General features: G+C 44.2%; 1 protein-coding gene across 2 annotated transcripts in view; it reads left to right on the top strand.

Annotated features, from left to right (window-relative positions):
* KCNH8 (potassium voltage-gated channel subfamily H member 8) overlaps positions 1-22,982 on the top strand; it is a 412,103-nt gene that overhangs the window by 308,960 nt on the left and 80,161 nt on the right. For both annotated transcript variants that reach the window (XM_043509048.1, XM_038390383.2), the window contains exons 9-10: positions 20,284-20,483; positions 22,621-22,870. In XM_043509048.1, the coding sequence (XP_043364983.1) occupies positions 20,284-20,483; positions 22,621-22,870 (450 nt within the window). The remainder of the gene's footprint in view (positions 1-20,283; positions 20,484-22,620; positions 22,871-22,982) is intronic.

Here is a 22,982-nt window from a genome sequence, read left to right as displayed (position 1 = left end):
GTTTCATGAATGCTACAGTTAGTACAGTAATTAATTTTATTGATAACATACAATTTCAATGCTGAATAATAGTGAAAAGGTTAAATATTTAACCTTCAAGTGTTCCACGTGCATTCAAACAAAACTTTTTGTAGTGGAATACGGGGGGGGGGATTGTTTTTATTGAGGTAATCAAGAAATATTCATGAAGGGAGATGAAGATGGCAAGAATTCCAAAAACATACCTTGGTAAAATATAAAGGAACCCTATAACTGCCATTTATTTCCTAGATAGAAGAATATCACTTATTTGCATTTCAAATATCAATTCAGATGCTGAGAGGCAGGAGAGGGAGGGTGTTTGTGTGTGTTTGTTTTTGTTTTTTTGGTTTAATTTGCAGACTTTATAATAATCAGAAGTTTGACATTTTTCATGTTAAGAGAAAAAGAGACTTAATTCTCCCTGCAGCTCATGGCTGTCTTTCGCTAAAGTCAGAGACACTCATTTGAATTCTGTATGGTGCAGCACAAGGAATCAGGCCTCCAAACAGTTGTTAGCTCTCAGAACACTACAACGAGTTAGAAACTAATTGGTGTGAGATGCAGATTTTGTGTTTAACTTTGAGGGATGTTTTCTTACACCTGGGTAGTGGGTCTACTGTGTGTGGGGGGCGGGGTGTGGAAAATGAGGAAATGTAGAGAGACTATCATATTCTATCAGGACTGTAATGCAGATGCAACAGAAGAAAACTGGTAGCTGAAAGACAGATTGAGTCAAGGGTATGTTGCATTCGGGAAAGGGCTGGATGGCAGCATATGTCAAGAAGAGAAGGAAGAAGAGGTTGATTTAGAGCACTTTTGACTGAAGGTTTGTGGAAATTTAAGTATGTGGGACATTATTTAGGGGACTCAGCAGAGAGGGCAAAGAGGGGCAGTGGAGCTGTCATGGGGCAGTGGGAGGTAACAAACATGGTAGACAAAGGAACTTATATTCACCTCAGTAGAATTTGTTGGGGACAAGAATATTCATCTACATTGTTTCAAGGCTTAAGGTATTTTTGTCTGACAAATGCGGTTCTTAATATGCCTTTGGTGTATAATTTTCCCAGATCTTATATTTTACTATACATTAATGACTAAAGTCTTGAAAATTAATACTTTATTTATTTTGCAAGATACTTACCCTGGTGAGGTATTAATTATTACATCTGTTGGCTTCATATTGAGTGGATAGTATTTTTTTTAAAGTAGAAGGAATAATGTTCTCTGGGTGTCACTGCAGGATAGGTCAGTTGGAAGAGTAGATATCATTGACTAAAGTGTGAATTTATTACATCATTAAGAAAAGAATGATCTAGCCTTTATTAATAAAGTTCTGTAGGCTGGCAGATAAAGGAAACGGGTACATTCAGCACAGAAAGAGCCTGTAATTTTTTCCTGTAAGAACTTTTCAAGCGTGACCTTAAGAATTGGGGAGAAAAAATATTTATTGATTGTATGAGATGCTTCCTTATCTTAGGTTTATGAAACTTTGATTGATGCTTATGAATTTTAAGTAATGTCTGTACTTCAAAAGTAGCCATTATTTGCTGTATATTGATTTTTATTTTATTGTACTGTGAAGTGGTATTCTTGTTTTATTATATCTGTTTGCTAGTTTTGATGTACTGATTTTGTATGAATTTTTCAATTATGGTGTAAGACAGATAAATAATCATAGGAAAGAGAAAAATATCTTATTCCATGCAATATGTGGTCCCAGAGCTGAGTGAGAAAGTAAGTGGATCATGCACAGATAGAATTTTCAAGATAAGTAAGATTGTTAGACTTTAGTAGTTTCATCTTTCTGCTCTTGACAGGTGAACTTGCTTTCAGCAGCTGAGTCCAGATATATTACAGATTGCATTGTGATAATACTGTATTTGTTCAGCAGAACACTGCAATAGGGCAGCCAATATTACTGGACACTTTTGGCAACTGTGGCCTTAATCTTTCTGCCTCCGTCCTCATGTGTAAAATTGGGATAATACCACCCTCTCGCCTTACAGGGGTTGTGTGAAGGTAAATTCATTCATGTTTGGGAAGCTTTCCAATACTATACTGATAGTCCATTAGTCACATAGAAAAGTCCATTCGAAAATTAGTCATTCTGAATTCAGAGAAGGGTTCAAATAACATGCAGCAAATAAGGCCTGTGGCCACACATTGAATGATGATTAAAAAAAAATGTTTAAATAACTACCCAGTCAGAGAATATCATAGTCACTGGAGATGGCCAGGGTGGGGAAAGAGTCATTGCCCCACCCACTTTTTAAATGCGGGAGCATGTCCTCCCACTTTTGAAAACCTGAACTCAGCAGGGATGCAACAAGGGAGACAGCCTCCTGACCAGAGCAGGGTGACACAACAGTGGAGCACCTACCCAGCTGGCAAGATAGAGGGGAAGCTGATCCATATTTGAGTGAGTGGCATTGCAACCTGGTACACAAGGTTGCAACACCACTGAAATTTGGTCCATTTTGATTGATTGCCCATTCCCACTTTTCCCAATGCCCATGGTGAACATTGTCCATCCTGTGCACTGAATGAGGGTCCCATGGAAATAAATATTATGTGATCATGGAATTAGACACCCAGAAGGCTTACACACATGACTGTATGCATGGACAATCTGAGTCTGTCATTTCCTAACAGTTAGCTGTTTGACTTTGCAACAACAATGTTCTTTTACCATCGTTTTTTTTAATGTTCTCTTGGTGTGTGTGTGTGTGTGTGTGTGTGTGTGTGTGTGTGTGTGTGTGTGTTTAGATATTATGTATACACACACACACACACACACACACACACACCATGTTCTCTCACTGTGCAGTCTCTCTCTTTCCATTGTGTCAAGGACTTGAACCCCAGACGGCACGGTTCGTTGTCTGACCAGAGAGAGACAGGCAGCACCAGCAAGGTCCGAACACAAAGCTCTTTATTGAAGAGTGCACGCAACAATAGAGAGCAGCTCGTCTCCAAAGAGAACCAGCAGCCTCTAAGTAAAACTAAATAGGTTTTTATAGACAGTCCCGTCGCCTCACAGATTTATTCATAAAGCAGCCCACCTCTCCCCTATGTTAGTTAAAATCTTATTTTTTCTATCCTAGTTTTTCTATTATGCATGCACTTCTACCCCCTTTATTGTAGATAACTTTTAGCAAATTGTAATGCTTCACTAACTTTCTTATCGCTATGGGTGTCAACTGGGAGTCGAGGAATTAAGAACAGACATAACACAAAAACAGGGAGTGGAAAACAGTGCCCCTGTATCTCAAGGACTGTTCCCAGTACATCTGGTACAAAAATGCAGGAATGCAGGCCTCCCCTTTTTTCTCACTCTCTGTAACTTAAACAAGTATTCCTTCATTCTACTTTCAGGGACTTTCCCAGCAGCCTTTCTTGGCCTGACTTTGGTTCAGTTGGCCTAACTGCTTCATGTTTAACTTTTCTCACCTAACAATTGCAAAATACTCATCCCGTTTTACTGATTTGCTTGTATTGCCCTGATCTAATCTCAGATCACCTCTGAAACATTACAAATTTTATTGTCATAAATGTAAAGAGAAGGGTAACCACCTTTCTGTATACAGTGCTATAAAATCCTTCCTGGCCAGAGGCAAAATCCTTTCACCTGTAAAGGGTTAAGAAGCTAAGGTAACCCCCGGCACCTGACCCAAAATGGCCAATAAGGGGACAAGATTCTTTCAAATCTGGAGGTGGGGACAAAGGGTTTTGTCTGTCTGTGCTATACCTTTGCAGGGAACAGATCAAAGATGCAATTCTTCCAACTCCTGTGAAGTTAGTAAGTCATCTAGCTAGAAAATGCGTTAGATTTTATTTTGTTTAATGTTTTTGTTTTGTTTGCTTGTAAAATTCGCTGTGCTGGAGGAATGTGTCTTCCTGTTTTTGTGTCTTTTTGTAATTTAAGGTTTTGCCTAGAGGAATTCTCTATGTTTTGAATCTGCCTGCCTGTGAGATTATCTTCCATTCTAATCTTACAGAGTGTTGCTTTTATCCTTGTTTTGTTCTTCTAATAAAGTTCTGTTTTTTAAGAATCTGATTGGGTTCTTAGGATCCTAAGAAACCCAAGTTGGTCTGTGCTCAGCTTGTTTATTCTCAAGCTTCTCCAGGAAAGGGGGTATAAGGGATTGGGGAGATATTTTGGAGGAAGACGTCTCCAAATGGTCTCTTTCCCTGTCCTTTGTTTAAATCGCTTGGTGGTGGCAGCATACTGTTCAAGGATAAGGCAAAGTTTGTACCTTGGGGAAGTGTTTAACCCAAGCTGATAAGAATAAGCTTAGGGGGTCTTTCATGCAGGTCCCCACATCTGTACCCTAGAGTTCAGAGTGGGGAAGGAACCTTGACAGGTACTGTGCTTTGTTTAATTCTCCAATCTCTTTTCACAACAAAGGAGGTACTGGTTCCTATATTGTTCTCTTCTTAGCTTATAACAGTTTTCAAAACTTTTGTAAACTAGAGAATGTGTTGTCTGTCTCTAGCTTGTGACCAACAGGAAACATTCCTTCTTTCTCACATTCCACTTGTCTTTCTCTTTACCCACGGAATCTGTTTACGTTGCCACTTAAGGTCAGTACCGTGTAAGTCTTGTTTATTAACTGACAAGTTCAATGCTCTGTAGAGCCTTTCTCTGCTTCCTTTCAAGTGCTATGAAGACAGATATACCTTAAAAGTAGACTTATAGGGTATGTCTACACTACGAAATTAGGTCGATCTTATAGAAGTCTATTTTTAGAAATCTATTTTATATAGGCGATTGTGTATGTTCCCATTTAGTGCATTAAGTCGGCGGAGTGCGTCTTCACTACCATGGCTAGCATCAGCTACCCCACAGTGCACCGCTCCATAAGTCATCCAACAGTTCCCGCAGTCTCTGCTGCCCATTGGAATGCTGGGTTAAGCTCCCCATGCCTGATGGGGCAAAAATATTGTCGCGGGTGGTTTTGGGTACATGTCATCATGTTATACCAATAAAATAAAAACCAGCAAGATCTTATTAAAGGGGATAAGGCAAAATGCCACATTTATTGTGAATACAGAAAGAATCATAGTAAGCAGTTAGTTATAGCTATAACATTCCATTCAATTTCCTATTTATTCACACATTCATTCGTACACACACACACAGGTTCTGCAAGGTTGTTATCATAGTTACCAGCCTTAGAGTTGCTCGTGCCAAGCCACTGGCCAGGTGGAGGGAGCAGGGCCTTGTCAAATGCACATCTGATGCTCCTGGAAGTTGGTTTGCAGAATCAAATCCCAAAGTTCTCACTCCATTTTTATAGGAATTTCTTCCTATGCCAGTCTATGGGAATTGCTTCATCATGCTGTTGCTGAATCAATCAGCAGATGGCACATTCCTGATGGCTTTGTGCTGCCAGATGTTATCTTGTTCTTTGGTTCTCCCATCCTTGAGGCTGTTGGGTGGATTCCAGTCTGCCCTTCGGAGGTCCTCTGGTTATTTCTATTGATGCCTTCTTCAGCCAATGGCGACTGGATTCTTAGGCTGACACCTCCCTGATCATTCAGTTATTATCCACACCAAGCATCCATCCACATACATCCTCTATCTCTATTTTAATCACAATTGTTAACAAAGCGAGATGAATACAACAAAAGGGCGGGGAGTCTCTGGGTCCTGTTTCTGTTGTTAGAGAGTATTGCTTTGAGTCTCTCTCTGTGTGAGTAGTTGTTGTTACAAAGAATTGCTTTGAGAACAGACTCTGTCTTAGAATGTACTAACACAATTAGCAGCTTGCAAGTTTCACACAGAGAGGAAGACAAACAGTACCAAAACCCAAGAGACCTCTTAATTAGTAATACCCTGGAATTTAAACTCTGGGGAATCAAACTCATTTGTGAATTTAATACAGAACTTCTTTAATATGATCCAACAATCAGTCGCCCCTCCCTCCATGAAAGCAACGGCAGACAATTGTTTTGCGCCTTTTTTCCATGCAGATGGCATATCACGGCAAGCATGGAGCCCGCTCAGCTCAGCTCAGCTCACCGTCAGCACTGCTGTTGTGTACTGGGTGCTGCTGTCAGCAGATGGTGCAGTACGACTGCTAATCATCATCATCCACTGCAACTCTGCTCTCCTGGTGCCATGACTCCACCTTGCAGGTCCTCTCATCGTTCTGTATAAATATCTATTCTCCTAGCATCCATCGTCATCCACTGCTTCCACTGCAACTCTGCTCTCCTGTTGTCCTGCAGATGCCATACCACAGCAAGCATGGAGCCCACTCATCTCACTGTTGCTGTTGTGAGCATTGTAAACACCTCGTGCATTATCCTGCAGTATCTGCAGAACCTGCAAAAGCAGGCGAGGAGGCGACAACAGCATGATCACGATAGTGATGAGGACATGGACACAGACTTCTCTCAAAGCACAGGCCCTGGCAATTTGGACATCATGGTGGTAATGGGGCAAGTTCCTGCCGTGGAACGCTGATTCTGGTGTTGCAGGTCTGGGATGATTCCCAGTGGCTGTGAAACTTTCACATGCGTACGGGCACTTTCATGGAACTTTGTGACTTGCTTTCCCCTGCCCTGAAGCACAAGAATACCAAGATCAGAGCAGCCCTCAAGGTTGAGAAGTGAGTGGGGATAGCCCTCTGGAAGCTTGCACCTCCAGACAGCTACCGGTCAGTCAGGAAACAATTTGGAGTGGGCAAATCTACTGTGGGGGCTGCTGTGATCCAAGTAGTCAGTGCAATCACTGAGCTGCTGCTATCAAGGGTAGTGACTCTGGAAAATGTGCAGGTCATAGTGGATTGCTTTGCTGCAATGGGGTTCCCTAACTGTGGTGGGGGATAGACGGAACGCATATCCCTATCTTGGGACCGGACCACGTTGGCAGCCAGTATGTAAACCGCAAAGGGTACTTTTCAATGGTGCTGCACTGGTGGATCACAAGGGATGTTTCGCCAACATCAATGTGGGATGGCCGGGAAAGGTGCATGACGCTCGCATCTTCAGGAACTCTGGTCTGTTTGAACAGCTGCAGGAAGGAACTTACTTCCCAGACCAGAAAATAACCATTGGGGATGTTGAAATGCCTATAATTATCCTTGGGGGACCCAGCCTACCCCTTAATGCCATGGCTCCTGAAGCCATACACAGGGACCCTGGACAGTAGTAAGGAGCAGTTCAGCTATAGGCTGAGCAAGTGCAGAATGGTGGTGGAATGTGCATTTGGACATTTAAAAGCTCGCTGGCACAGTTTACTGACTAGCTTAGACCTCAGCGAAACCAATATTCCCATTGTTATTGCTGCTTGCTGTGTGCTCCACAATATCTCTGAGAGTAAGGAGGAGACATTTATGGCGGGGTGGGAGGTTGAGGCAAATCACCTGGTGGCCGATTACGCACAGTCAGACACCAGGGCAATTAGAAGAGCACAGCTGGGTGCCCTGCGCATCAGCGAAGTTTTGAAAACCAGTTTCATGACTGGCCATGCTATGGTGTGACAGTTCTGTTTGTTTCTCCTTGATGAAAACCCGCCCCCTTCGTCGACTCTACTTCCCTGTAAGCCAACTGATCTCCCGCCTTGGATCACCGCTTTCAGAGGCAATAAAGTCATTATTGTTTCAAAATCATGCATTCCTTATTAATTCATCACACAAATAGGGGGAAAACTTGCAAGGTAGCCCGGGAGGGGTAGGTGAGGAGGGCTGCACCGGATGGGGTGGTGGATGAGGGGAGGAGGGAAGGATAAGGCCACACTACAGTTCAAAACTTATTGAATGCCAGCCTTCTGTTGCTGGGCAATTCTCGGGGGTGGAGTAGCTAGGTGCCTGTAGCCTCTCCTCCTGCCCTCCCCCCACCATTTTTGGGTGTCTGGGTGAGGAGGATATGGAACTTGGGGTGGGGGTAGGCAGTTATACAGGGGCTGCAGTGGCAGTCTGTGCTCCTCTGCCTTTCCTTCAGCTCCACCAGATGCCTGAGTATCTCAGTTTGCTACCCCATTAGCCTCATCATTGAATCCTGACTCCTCTCATTGGGCTCCTCTCTCCTCTCATCGCGTTCATTTAACACTTTTCTGGACTCTGCCACTGTTTGCCTCCCTGCATTCTGCTGAGCTCTTTCAGTGCGGGAGGACTGCATGAGCTCTGAGAGCATGTCATTGCGAGTGCATTTTTTCACCTTCTAATCTGCGCTAGTCTCTGGGACGGAGATGATAGGGGGAGCGTAGGAACGTTTGCAGCTGCAGGAGGAAAAAAAGATAGAGTAGTATTTAAAAAGACACATTTTAGAGAACAAAGGGAAGACTTTCACACTGAATCAAGTGATTCACATTACACAGCACATGTGCTTTTGGTATAAGGTCGCATTTTGCCTCTTATCTTGAGTGCCTGCCGGTTTGGTGTGAGACATCACACCCGCTCGACTGGACAACAGAATTTGGCTTGCAGGCAGCCATGGTAAGGCAAAGGCTTTTGGCTTCTTCAACCTTCATAACATGTGGGAATGGTTTCAAATAGCAGCACCCTCCTTTCCCATATCAAGCAAAGCCCGTTGGGTTGGCCATTTAAAAGGAGGAGCTGTGGTTTTAGGGTGAATGTGCAGCACAACCCAACCCCCCTCCCCCCAATGCTCTGGGATGATCGCTTCACACACACACCGCATGGCTAGTGTCAGGGAAGATCCCTGTCAGCCAAATGCAAATGACTCAGCATGAACAGGCCTCCCCCCACTGCGTGGCTAACAGCGGGGATGATTTCTTTTCATCCAAAGGCAAACAGCCCAGTAGGAACAGGCACCTCTGAATGTTCCTTTAAACAAATTTCCCATATTTCAACCAGGTGACCATGACTGATATCACTCTCCTGAGGCTAACACAGAGAGATAAAGAATGGATGTTGCTTGAATGCCACCAAAGCCCGGGCCCATTCGCTGCAATCCTTTGTTCTGCAATGATTCCAGACTACTTGGTACTGGCTTGGCATAGTAAAGTGTCCTACATGGAGGACGGAATAAGGCTGCCCTCCCCAGAAACCTTCTGCAAAGGCTTTTAGAGTACCTCCAGGAGTGCTTCAAGGAGATGTCCCTGGAGGATTTCCGCTCCATCCCCAGATACGTTAACAGACTTTTCCAGTAGCTATACTGGCCGTGAATGCATCCCACGTCTTCAGGGCAAATTAATCATTAAACACGCTTGCTTTTAAACCCTGTATTATATTTACAAAGGTACACTCACCAGAGGTGCCTTCTACAGCTTCATGGTCCGGGAGCCTGCCTTGGGAGGGTTGGGAGGGTATTGGCTCCAGGGTGATGAACAGTTCCTGCTGCTGGGGAGAAGGAATTCTCCTCTTTCCTGCTGTGCACTATCCTCAACTACCTCCTCCTCCTCATCTTCCTCATCCCTGTTGTGTGAGGAACCTCCCCCCCCAGAACTGCATGCAGCTCATCATAGAAGTGGCATGTATGGGACTCTGACCCAGAGTGACTGTTTGCCTTCTTTGTTTCTTGATAGGCTTGACTGAGCTCTTTAAGTTTCACGCAGCACTGCTGTGTGTCCCCGTTGTAGCCTCTATCCATCATGCCTTTGAAGATTTTGGCATATATATTGGCATTTCATCTTTTGGAACGGAGTTCTGCCTGCATGGATTCTTCTCCCAGCGATCTGACAGCGATCAGATCCAGTACCTCCCGTTCGGTCCATGCTGGAGCTCTTTTGTGATTCTGGGACTGCATGGTCACCTGTGTTGAGGGGCTGTGCATGATCACCTGTGCTGATCAGCTCACCGTTCTGCTAAACAGGAAATGAAATTCGAAAGTTCCCGGGGCTTTTCCTATCTACCTGGCCAGTGCATCTGAGTTGAGAGCGCTGTCCAGAGCAGTCACAGTGAAGCACTCTGGGATAGCTCCCAGAGGCCAATACCGTCGAATTGCGTCCACACTACCTAAAATTTGACCCATCAAGGTCGATTTTAACACTAAACCCCTTGCCAGGGAGGAGTACGGAAATCAATTTTAGGAGCCCTTTAAGTCGACAAAACAGGCTTGTTCGTGTGGACGGATGCAGGGTTAAATCGACCTAACGCTGCTAAATTCGACCTAAACTTGTCATGTAGACCAGGGCATAGAGTAATTAAACTCTTTAAATAGTTTTTTCAATTAACAATTTATAAATAGGTACATTATGTACCACACTGTAGATGCAATCTAGAACTAAATACTTTCACTCACAACAGACAAGCACACTGCACACCTAAACATGGACAGATTGTCTGTGGGCACGCCTTCAACTTTGCCTCAGGTCTTTTTATTCCCAAGCCACTCCCTAATTGTAAGTAAAACTCTCTGTGTCAGACCCGTTGGGATAATTGGGCCTATACATTTTCTGTAATTGTGAGCGCAACTGTAAAAAGTGAATGAAAATGTATAAAAGGTCACAATAACCAATCATAAATCTTGATGGGAAAAAGATACAAAAGAGACTTAGACTGAGTTCGTCCAAACAAAGGCTATGTTTAACTAGCAAGCCTACTTGGTTACTGGACCATGTATGTGTTCATGTGTGCTTCCCATACAAGCACTGAGTGTCCACATATGCTGTGCTGGACACAGGTCTAACACTGTGTACACACGTATACATATATCCACACTATCGACGTCAGTGCTACCATTTTAGGGGTGGTATCCCAAGGTTCTGTGCAGACAGGGAGACACCCTGGGAATCTCTTTGCTTTGTGTTCTTGATGTTTGTCCCCTGCCTTCACACATTTGTCAATAGTAGTTCCTGATCACATCTCCCCTCACTCTTATTCCTTGCAACACTGGGGTGGGAGACATGAAGCAATGGGATGATGATGTGGCTCTGCTCCTGCTCCTTATCGCAGGACAAATGTTTATGCAGTGGAGTAAGCAATCGGTGAGATGCTGGATGGAATTTGGGCAGAACTTTCTGACACGTCGAAGACAGCTGACCTTCAGTGTCATGACAATTCACTCCCGTGGAATAAGATGTGGTGAATGCCTCTGTTGCCATGGATGCCCTTGAATGGACTGTCGGTTCTGGTGCAGGAGAACCAGCCCAGTGTGGTGGGATCACATTGTTTTAGAAACCTGGGAGGACCAGCAGTGATTTCAGAACTTGGAATGAGGAAACAGACCTCCGTGGAGCTGTGTGAGGAGCTTGCAGCAACTCCCCAGTGCCAGAACGCTTGATTCAGGAAAACCATACCAGTGCAGAAGTGGGTATTACCCTATGGAAGCTGCCAACACCAGACACCTATAAGTCCCCTGCAAACCACTTTGGGGATGGAAAGTCCATTGTTGGGGTCATGGTTTTGCAGATTTGTGAGGCAACTAACACTGTGATCTACCTACGGATGGTTGCCATAATAAGAGTTCTAGAAATAGCTGGATTTGAGAGAATGGGGTTTCCAAACTCTGCCAAACGGGCCATTGGCAGTATCCATATTCCAAAAGGGGTGTGTGAGTATGTGAACCCAAAAGGTTACTCTCCATTTGTTCTTCAAAGCTTAGTGGACAACAGAAGCAGATTCATGAATACAAATGTGGGAAACCCTGGAAAGGTACATGATGCCAGGATGCTGTGGAGATTGGGAATTGTACGTGAAGAGGAAAGAAGGGACTTTATTTCCAAGAAACAGTATGGCTGTCTCTGGTGTGTCTGTGCTTTGATGCTGGCAGACCAGATGCCAGCTCATGTCAAGGCCCCAGGTCTCACTGAACACTAACAAACGCATAGCTAAAAAACAGTTTTGCTTATTTGTGTGTTAGTGTTATCAAATATTAGATGTTAAATTGATAAGAATGTGTTTAGTGTTTTATAAAATGCTTGTGGGATGCTGCGCGTATTGTTCTCACGTAGCTATCCCCCATATTATACATAGCAAGCATTTGTATTGTAAACCTCTGTGACTGTGACTCGTCAAACAGAAATAAGCCTTGTATAATGCAAATGATGGTCTCTGACAAGAAGTTATTAAATCATGTTCATGAACTGTTGTGTGAGATCAAGGATTAAATGCTCTTAAGTGCACTCCCTCCCATTCCCACCCCTCGATGAAGAAGGGACCTGCCTGGAAACTGTTGCTATCAGCTTGATTTCTGAGGGAAGAAGATACAAAAATGCCTCACCAGAAAAATTATCATCTTTTTGCTGTTTGAACTCTCACAGAGACAAAGACACTAAACTGAAGGAGAGAATCCCCGGGGTCAGTCCAGGTCTGCCCTAAAAGACCCTTTGAATGGGCAGATTACTATATTTCTGTCATCTTTAGGAGTCATAAATGGCAACTCATTTGTGTGTATATGTTTGCCTACTTTAACCTGTAAATAACTCTCCTGTTTCTTTTGCCTAGTTAATAAACCTTTAGATAGTTTATTACAAGTATTGTATTTGGTGTAAGATCTAGGGTACAAATTGACCTAGGGTAATTGACTGGTCTATTGGGACTGGAAGCAACCTGAATATATATATTCCACCAGTTTGGAGTGTCTGCCCTGTTTTTAACAGTCTGCCTTGAGGTAGTTTTTAACAGTCTGCCCTGCATTCACGGTCACGAGCCGCTGCAGACAGCATGACATGTGCCCACTGTTATATTGGGGGAACACTGCATACCTGCCTCTAACTTGATTCATGAAACCATACCATGACATCAGTGATTCTGGAAAAAGGGAAATTGGTTACAAACACAGTCGCTGCAGAGTGATCATGGCGTGCACGTTTGAGAGGCTGAAATCTCATTGATGCTACACACCTGTCTGGAGGCCAATATGGTGAACATTGTTGATAAAACTGTCACCTGTTGCACACTCCATAACATTTGTGAGGGTAAAAAGTGCTTCCATCCTGAGTATGCTCAGGACAAGTCTGCTTCACCAACTGTGTTCAAGCAGCTGGATCCCACCCACATGCACACTGGTCCTGTTTCCCAGCAGATGGAGAAAATTAGGGATGCCATATGTGCACATACCTTGGAACAGGAGGCACAGGATGACGTCTGCTTTTGCTGAAGGACATCTTCACATCCAGTGCAGTTGTTGGAAAAGCATAGGAGGGAATAGTGACACATACTTGTGGGGCTGCATATCTTTGTGAGGGTTTGTTCCCCTATAGTCAAAGATCATTAGTCATTTGTTCCTGTGACAATTCACACATTACAAACCATTATAACAGGGCAGTGTGATTGGGGTGTTCGCCCCACACTTGCAGGGAAGGATTAATAAAGCCCTAAGGAGGCTGGCCAAGAAGCAGCCAATAGGAGAGACGCAGCACAGAGCAGCCAATCAGGCCCAGTGGGCTCATTGAATAGGAGTTGTAGGGCCAGAGTCAGTCACTGCTGGGATCTTGAGGAGAGAAGAGTGTATCCCGAATTGGCTGCAATCCTGTAGCACCTTGGACGCTGCAGGCCAGGGACCTCAGGAGTAAAGATGGAGCTCCGTATGAGCTGTTGAGATTGCGTAGGGTGCTGTGGCTGTTGGGAAGTGGCCCAGAGAAATGCAGTGGTAATCGAGACAAAGGAATGCAGTAGGTGACTGTGATTTAGGGGTTCCCTGGTCTGGGATCTGGAGCAGTGGGCGGTCCCTGGTCTCCCACCACACACACACACACACACACACCATGGGGGAAGTGGCTGGACAGTTGGACTGCAGTACTATCCCCCAGAAGGGTCAGAGGGCTGTGTTGTGAAGAAGATTCCTTGCAGTGATGTGGGTCCGAGAGCAGGTGTGACAGTGGGCAAGGCACCATCAGGAGAGGGCATACCGACCTGCAGAGCTAATCCCCAAGATGGCCAGCAGGAGGCGCCACTGTGATGAGTCACGCCCTGTCACAGTCACCTCCACTGGGTTAACACCTTAGGGTATGTTTACACTACAGAATTATGTCAACCTAAATTACATTGATGTACAGCCACCACATTAATTAAATCACTCTTGCATGTCCACACTATTCTCCTTGTGTCAGTGGTGTACATCTTCACCAGGAGCACTTGCACCAATTTAATTGTCAGTGTGGGGCATTAAGGCATGGCTTCTGAAAGGCAGCAATATTCGATGTAAACAATGCAGTGTCTATACTGACACTGTGTCAACCTAACTACATCGAAATTGTGGAGCTGGAGTTAAGTCAGTGTAGTGTGTGAGTTACATTGACGGGAGAGACATTTTAGCATGACATTTTGCAGAGTTAGGTCAATTTAAGCTGCCTTATGTCGACCTAACTCTGTACTGTAGACCAGGCCTGAGGGTTGGGTTTGTGCCATAGAGGGTGGCTGCTGAGTTGTAATGCTTCTGAATTCACTGTTCACGCTTGTTTACAAACCTCTGTTCTTTGGAGCACTGAATCTCTCTTAATGACCTCATTAACATTTGGCTTTGTGGGTGTGCAAGCATTTTTTTTCCTTTAACCATTCTTTAACCAGTCAGCATTGCTACCTGCATATAGCAGTTGTTTATGGAGCTACTAAGGTTAAAAATGTTCAAGGCTGGGGGGAGGTGGTGGGAGAAGAGGTCATTTAAGCATTGGGTAATGGCAGATGCTTGAATTATGTTTTGATTTTCTGCATGTGAACCAAGCCCTAAAGACATTTATCTATCCATTTTCTGTGTTGTGAATTCTGTTGCGTTTAGAAGTAGTAGTGCTTTCTGTAAGCACATAAACTGATGGCACTTTCCCCATCCCTACTGTGTATCCTCAGGATTTGGATTTTTCTGAACCTGGTGGGGGGAGTGGTTGTGGCTGATGGCTCTGCACAAGTCTCCTTGCCCACCCTTTGAAAAGAGGTAACAACAGGGAAAAGCTGTTGGTGGGGCACTTGGTGGAATCCAGGGAGTCCTACAGATTCATCTTTCCCCTCCTGGATGCTCAGGGGACCCCCTGTGAGGGGTTTCAGGAGCCAGTGGGGAGGGTATGGTCCTAGGAATCCTGCAGGCTCCTCCTGGTTACTCAGGGAATGGGGGAAAGGGTTGGGTCCTATACCTCAGTAGCATCCGGAGTGGTAGTCAGAGGAGGATGAGGAAGCAATGATTCAAGAACAGATGCAGTGGCCATGGAAACAGGCAGACCACAAACTCATTTGGCCACCAGTTCTATGAACCTCACCATTAGGGAACGCTCCCGTTCTCTAATGCAGCAGAGGAAGCCAACTGTGAAATCTTTTTATTTAGTTATTATTAACATTATTGCTATTATTTTTGTATTTTCTTCTCTGAAGACTATACCTGGACCAAGAAATGTGGATCTTGACCAAAAAAATAATTGGTTACCCCTACCGTAATGCATGCTTCCTGTTCCGTTACTCAGTTAATCAATGCAACTTCCTGCAGAAGAGCCTGATCCTCCCCTGCCCTAAAGAACTCAATCTGCCCCTCGTTCCTCCCATCCAGGCCAATAAAGCAGTCCTCCAGCATCCTCTTCCATTTGCCTTTGTTGTCTCTGGGGTGCTGCTCCTGCCTCCTAGTGCAATGATTTCCCTCTCAGGAGTTGAAGGTCGTGCCAGTTCAAAGACAAGGATAGCATTATATTTTCTTTCCTTTGGAAGATGCCAAGAAATCTCCCCAGATAACATGACTTAGCTGTAGAAAGCCACAACTTTGATACTTTTCAGCATTCCAGTAATGTGACTGTTAGACTGTCCTTGGTTCTCAGAAAACTTTTGCAGCCCATGAGACTATAGCAGAAGCTACGAATGGTAAGATACATCGTCTAATGTTTTTTTTTAAATAATAAAATTTTCATAGTATCTCAAGGAGAGGTGGATGGCAGTTTATTTCGGGAGCTATGTTACCAGTTTGAAATTTCTTCTTTAAAGTCTGGACGATATTTGGAGAACATAGCAGTCTTCAAGGTAACAGAATGGAAAAGAGAGCTGGCTTTCTAGTCCTGTGGAGGAAATCCAACAGTTTAAGCAAGAGAGAGATTACTGCTAATGGTCACTCCCTACATATTGCTGAATGGATGGGCTTGGTTAACTACAAAGGTTGACCAAGCAGATTTACACTGCCATTGAACCTCAAACTCCAGCTGGAGTTTCTGCTACACCAGAAATTTGCTAAAATACAATTAAAAGACTCAGAGGTAGTTCAACTGGAAATTCATTATATTTTCAGCTAACATAAAGAGGTTCCATGCAAAAGGAGATGTGAACCACAAACACTGCCCTTCCCCTGCCAGCATCACCAGAAAATCCTGCCCCGTGCCTGCCTAACAACAAAGACATGAACAGGGAAAGAGAGCGCACCTCAATCCCCTTGCTTCTCCACTATGGAGGGACACCTCACTGCATTTATACAAGCATCACACCAGATCTTTCAGGGGGGAGGGACACCTTAGTGGTTTGAGCATTGGCCTGCTAAACCCAGGGTTATGAGTTCAGTCCTTAAGGGGTCCATTTAGGGATCTAGGGAAAAAATTGGGGATTGGTTCTGCTTTGAGCAGGGGGTTGGACTAGATGGCCTCCTGAGGTCTCTTCCAAGCCTGATATTCTATGATTCTCCCACTCCCATTTCCCTGGCTTGTGCAGCATGACTCAGTGCGGGGAGAGGCCAGACACCATAGATGGGGACGGTGAAAATTTTGTAATCTTCCAAATGTAAGGAGACTGTTGTCCTCTTACTAAAACTCAGTGGGGATGTTTTGGTTGGCAAGCTCCCAGTACCAAAAGAAAGGGAAAGGGTCTATGGGAAATCAGGACCCTGAAACTGAGAGTCCCCAGGAACAATGGGAAGAGGCCAATGCTCCAAGTCAGCCTGATTGACAGGACGGGCAGGCTAATCAGGGAGTCAGGAGGCCAGGGAGGTCCCGTCCTCCATGTGAGCTGGAATTGCCTGGGTCAGACAGTGTGGGGCTGACCTGAGGCGAAAGCAGGGGCTCACACTGACCAGGGGAGCAGAGCCGTGCCAGCCAGAGGGGCCAGAAAAGCAGCCCGGGAAGCAGGTCAGTGCTGGGATTAGAGTCACAGAAGCAGCTCACAAAGCAGATCTGTGCTGGGAGCAGAGCTGTAGCAACCAGAGCCAGAGGGGCCAGAGACACAGCCCAGGGAGCTGGAGGCAGAGCAGCAGCAGCAGCCGTGCTGAGGCAGAGTGGAGCTGGAGCTGAGGCTGAAGCAGTCCGGAGCCGAGTGTGGTGAGCAGCTGGAGAGAGCAAGGGGGACCCTGGGCCGTGGGCCTAGTGCAGTGAGATGCCTCCAGCCAAGAGGCCCTGCAGGCTATGACTTGGAGTGGGATTGTAACCCCAACGGGGCGGGGGTGACGCTGGGAAGAAGGGCCCTGCCACCTAGACCTTGAGAGCGTGTGGCCCCTGCCAGAGCAAGTGTCCAACCTGCAGCATTTCTGTAGCACACCCAGGGCCTGAGAAAGAGCCTGAAATTTGTGAGGAACAGACTGAACTTCCCTTACGGTCCAGAGACACTGGTTGTGATGTCCCCGTGCCACAGAGCAGGGTGACATGTTTTCCTTTAATCTTTCCCATTTTTTCCTTATTATTTTAAATCGATTGCTGTTTGAGAAATTGTATTTGCTTTGAACTGTATGTAATGATCAGTGGGTCAGGGAAGCATCCAGTGCAGAGAGAGTACCCCAGAGTGGGGACACCCTAGCCCCTGTCCTAAGTTACCACAACAAGGTTGGGGGTCGAGTCCCCCAGGAATCCTGGGCCCAGCCTTGTTGGGGTTACGAGGACTCTGCCACACAGGAGTGTGGAAGGGGAGTCCTTGAGGTCAGGCAAGGACTGGGTAAGGGAAGTGGGAGCGAGGACTCAGATCCTTTTGCTAGCCCATTTCACCGGGGTAGTGTATAAGCCAGGAAAGTTCCCCACAATAGCGGGACCATCCCCCCGCTTCGCAAAGAAGAAAGGATGGCTGTGATTACTTTTTCCTCAGATAGCCGGAATGTTCCCTTCCTGGACCTAACACTCTTTCTACCACCAGTGTCCCCTGTCCTCTGTTCCACACAGCTCCTGTTCCTAAGGGAAGGATAAGATCAGGCGGAGAGAGGTGATAAAAACACTAAAACAGTTATCTTCCAAGGGATGAAAGACAGCTGTTACTAACTTCAGACAAACAATTATAGGTTTTCTACAGTTGTTGTCACATCCCAACCAGGACCTTAATAAACCACCCCCTCCCTTCTCCTGGTCTGCGTCCTTAGGACCATCGCTGCCTGTGTGCTGGCCAAGAAATGCAGAGACAACGGGCACAATGATTTTTCTTTAATAATCTGTTTTTTTTTTTCAGATATAGCTTCTGTCAAATGTACAATAGTGGTTCATCAGAAATCAATAAAACCAGTTATCTGTAGATTTTCCATGCTTGAGAACCATGTAAGTTTCGAAGCAGAGTGGGGCCCAGGCTTAAAATCAGGAATTTAGCACCAGAACAAGAGGAGATATTGATGGGGAGGACTTGTTTCTTGTCAGCCTCAGGTTCTGGTTCCTGCTGCAGCTCGAGGCCCTCCTCAGAATCATTGCTGGGGGGGGGGACTTTCCTTAATTGGCTACTCCCAGTAGAGGTGCAAAATCACATGCACCTCATCCTCTGGGTCTTCCAGAGCATCCTCTGTGTTCCCTGCTGCCTCCTCACCCTGGCCCTCCTGTCGAATGATAAGGCTGATGGAGTTGAGGAGGGGGTCTTGAGCCACTGAAGCTTTGTACTGGGAACCCTTGACAATGCCTGGCGAGTTTGTCGTAAAAGGAGCATATACAAGTCCATCTGGAGCAACTACTGGAGGAGTTTGCCTTCTTGTACAGGATCCTTAAGTGTTTGATGCATTACCATTACTAGGACAGAGCCCACTCAATGCCCACCTGCTCCAGCCTCTTTGAAACTTCACCAGTAGAGTTGTAGGTTCCTGCTGTTCCAGGAAGTCATGGAGGACAGTGTACTCTAACCACACGTTGGTCAGCATGCTGGTGTGGTTGGCAGGGTAGGCAGCTGCTCTCAGAGCAGGATCCATATTCACTTGTACTGATGAAAACAGTGCAGCTGAAAACTGTTCCGATGTGGTCAGCGCGGCTCACTATTACCCAAGAAAATGGGGGGACTGGGATCTTTGTAGTTTGGGTAAAGGTGAGGAATAAAAGAGTTCAATGCATTGTGGGAATGGGGGTGGAGGATTACTGAAACTGGAGACCTGGTACATGCCCCTTACTCCCGACCACAGCGCAAACTGGCATGGGTATGAGGCCATGCCACAGCCTAAGGTGTGTACTTTACCCACACATAGGCATGGTAGCTTGTTCATCCTCCACTTGCCTTCAGACATGTGGTTCTGGAGTTTAGATATGAACAATAGGGGGATTATGGCACAACCATGTGTATGGACATGTGTAGACATAGCTAGAATGGACTACTGATAAAACTCAATGACTGTGCTGAGAGCATGCCTGGTAAACAAGAGAAGTGTGGGACCAGAAATAAATGAGCCAAAATTGGTGCGTTGGAAATTAGACCTAACTGGTGGACAAAATGAGGAGATGGTCAGTCCATTTTGAGGTCCTTAAAGAATGAGAAAAATTGGCTACTGACGTCAGTTTCACCATCATGGCTGCTACTTCCTCCATCTCCTGGGATCCCAGACCTCCTTTGTCCTAGTCTCGCGAGATGTCCCAGCCAGATGACATTGCCACCTCCACCAGCTCCAGCTGAATCATGAACACCACAGGCATTCACGCCAAAGATTTCACACCAAGTAGCTACACAAGAGAAGTGCCAAAAAGAGGATAGATATAAAGAAATTTGGTCACCCTTTTTAATCATACTCAAAGTAGAAGGGCTTCCCACCCAGCAAGCCAGAGTCTTTAGCCCACGTTCTTTTAATATTAATCTGATCCTGATTAAGTAATGTACAATGTAGTATGGTAATATTTTATTGCAACTTTGCCTTAACAGAAAGTTTCTAAATGGCTTTCAAAACAAATTTATTTCCTGAGTTTGATTTTAATCTCTAGTCAGATAACAGCACATGTCAGCATCCATTCTGAGCTAATTTTATAATTTTTTTTTTGTACAAAAGTTCTGATATACCATGTCTATCGCTTCTCTGGTTTGGTTAACATGCCATCAGAGTAGCCATATTTACTTAAGAGTTTTATTATTAAAGTGCTGCTCTATATTTCAGAAGATGTTGCATTCTCTAAAACTTTCTTTTGCCTATTTATAAGTGAAAGCTTAGATTCTGGGAAAATTATCATAATATTTTCTATATTGTATTTAACCATAATCTGCAAAGTCACTGCATCCCATTGTACATAATTTCTGTTCTCCCCAGCTTTGATGCATGCCTTGGTGTTCGGAAATGTGACTGCTATAATTCAGAGGATGTACTCCAGATGGTCCCTTTATCACACAAGAACCAAGGATCTAAAGGACTTTATACGGGTCCATCACCTGCCACAGCAGTTAAAGCAGAGGATGCTTGAATATTTCCAAACCACCTGGTCTGTCAATAATGGAATCGATTCCAATGAGGTAATAATCAAAGAGTGGCTTTCATTGGTTTCTTAGATTTGTTCTAATTGGGTTTTTTTGTTAAGATTGGTTTTATTCTGAAATTTTATGTGAAGTCACACATCAGAAAGAATGTGCATAAGGAATAAAGTTGAGTTTGTTATCCCAAAGAGGATATGTAGGTTGTTGAACATCTGTTTGGGAATATCAGACTCCCTGAAACTACAAATTCAAATTTCAGCAGGGCCACCTATGCCCACCATTATTTGGAAGCACTGAAGTACCATTCAGCAGGGGTCTTTTTGATGATGCCCTGAAACAGAAGTGTTTCTGTCCTGCACCAAATGTTAAAGTATCCATGGTACTTTTCCTAAGAGTAGGGATTTCTTCCTGTCCTTGCCCAAAATTACTACTTCCTTCATCTTTACCCTCTCTTCACTGTTTGCAACCTTTTGTACATAGGTGTCTGCATTTCATGGATGTTGTCTGTACAGAGGCTGTGAAACATGGTTGAATCCTTTAGGCTGAATCCTTTGGGAACTATCTGAATCTAAAATATATTTATTACTACTTACATATTTTTGAATGTTAACTAATTACTGAAGAAGAGTAATATGAGTGTGAAAGTTGGAGAGAGAATTCTGGTGGTTTCTTTAAATACGACTTAACTAAATTGTTTATTATTTTATTCTATAGGATATAATGACTTTCCTTGGCCCAATGCTTGTTTGAACAAACCATTCCTGTTGGACATTTCATTGTCATTATAACGTGTGTCCTTATAAAACTCAATAGCCTCCAAAAACAATATAGAAATAAACGTGAAGATTTTGGTTTCAGAACATTCCTTTTGATGTTTTCTTCAAAACACAAGGGGTGGGATTTTCACCAGTGCTAAGTGACTTAGATACATACTGTACATACTGGGAGATTTTCAGAGGAACAAATGCCAGTTACTTCTTCCTATTGACTTTCAAAAAGTTACTTAAGCACTTTTTCAAAGTCTCTTCCTCCCCTCCTCTCCCCCCCCCCCCCAAGAAAAAGAAAAAAATCTTGTGGTGCCTTGGTAGAAGAAAGGAGAACATTTCATCAATTTTTATGCCACCCTATATGAAAAAAAATCTATGAGCAGAAACATGTACTAATTAATTTTCCTCTGCTACACTAGATCTGTTGAGAAATTGATGTAAGTGACATCAGAACCAGGCTCAAAACTACAATGGGAGCTTGCCTGATTTAGGACTGAGGAAAAATGAGGAAGAAGTATCTATCCTTTGCCTTCACCAGGGTTTTGCATCTCATTCCACCTCATCACTATCCCCCTTTCCGCCTAATGTCCAACGTAACATCACAGAGGGAACTCTGCAAGGGGGAACCTTATGGACATTTGATCCCTCATAACCACTAACAAGGGTTTTACCACAGAAGTGGGCAATATAGGCCTGAATAAGGGTTAATTAAGGATCTCGGGATCTGGACCACAGTAACACTTTTTGCAGTTAGGGTTCCTTGGGCGGGGTGGGCATGATATTCAGGGTAAAACTCTATGATTAAAACAGCAAACACAGTTTAAATGGAAATACATTGATAGACCTCTCCCTTCCTTTGCAGCTGTGATTTGCAGCTTCCTATTTAAAATGTCTATCTCCCATTCACACGGTACATGATATGATTTTAAGAGGACTGTATTGCAGCTCAACAAAATTATCATCACTTTTTTCTGCTCATGCCATATAGGCCTGGCTTGAATTATTTGTTGTTTTATTTCTAGTTGGGGTCATTGTGTCAGGCATTGTTGCCGCGAAGAACATGCAGGCTCTACAAAATAGCCTATTTTCTTCTATCAAAAAGCTGCAAGAATTGTGTGTGGGTTTTGTGCACAAGATAAACTTGTAGTACAAATATATTTTTAATTACCAAAAAAATCCTTAATATATTATAAAGTATCCCTGAAATCAATGGGTGTAAAGACTCAGTAAGAACGAACTAAGAACTGCAACCCTCCATAATGCGTATTTTACTTTAAACATAAATACGTAAGAGAAAATTTAAGCATAAAGGCATTGTGTATATTGCCAGTAACTCAGATCATTTATGCAAAAAGGTAAAATAAATTATTTTACACTTAACATCAATCTCATTTTCCCTTTTTGGACAGCTTTTAAAAGACTTTCCAGATGAGCTGCGCTCAGACATCACCATGCACTTGAACAAGGAGATTCTGCAGCTGTCCCTTTTTGAGTGTGCTAGCCGTGGTTGCCTCAGGTCTCTGTCTCTGCATATCAAAACCTCCTTTTGTGCTCCTGGGGAGTACCTCCTCCGGCAGGGAGATGCCTTGCAGGCTATCTATTTTGTGTGCTCAGGTTCCATGGAAGTACTGAAAGATAGCATGGTGCTGGCAATTCTTGGTAGGTTGATGTTTAACATCTTCAAAGAAAATGAATAGTCCTCTAATGCAGACAATACTGTAAAGTTAAATGTTAAAGATAAACAAACATCTCCAGCTAACACTTAGACCAC

Source organism: Dermochelys coriacea, chromosome 2 (assembly GCF_009764565.3).
Source record: "Dermochelys coriacea isolate rDerCor1 chromosome 2, rDerCor1.pri.v4, whole genome shotgun sequence".
Classification (NCBI taxonomy): Eukaryota; Metazoa; Chordata; order Testudines; family Dermochelyidae; genus Dermochelys; species Dermochelys coriacea.
This window is presented reverse-complemented; position numbering and strand designations above follow the sequence as displayed.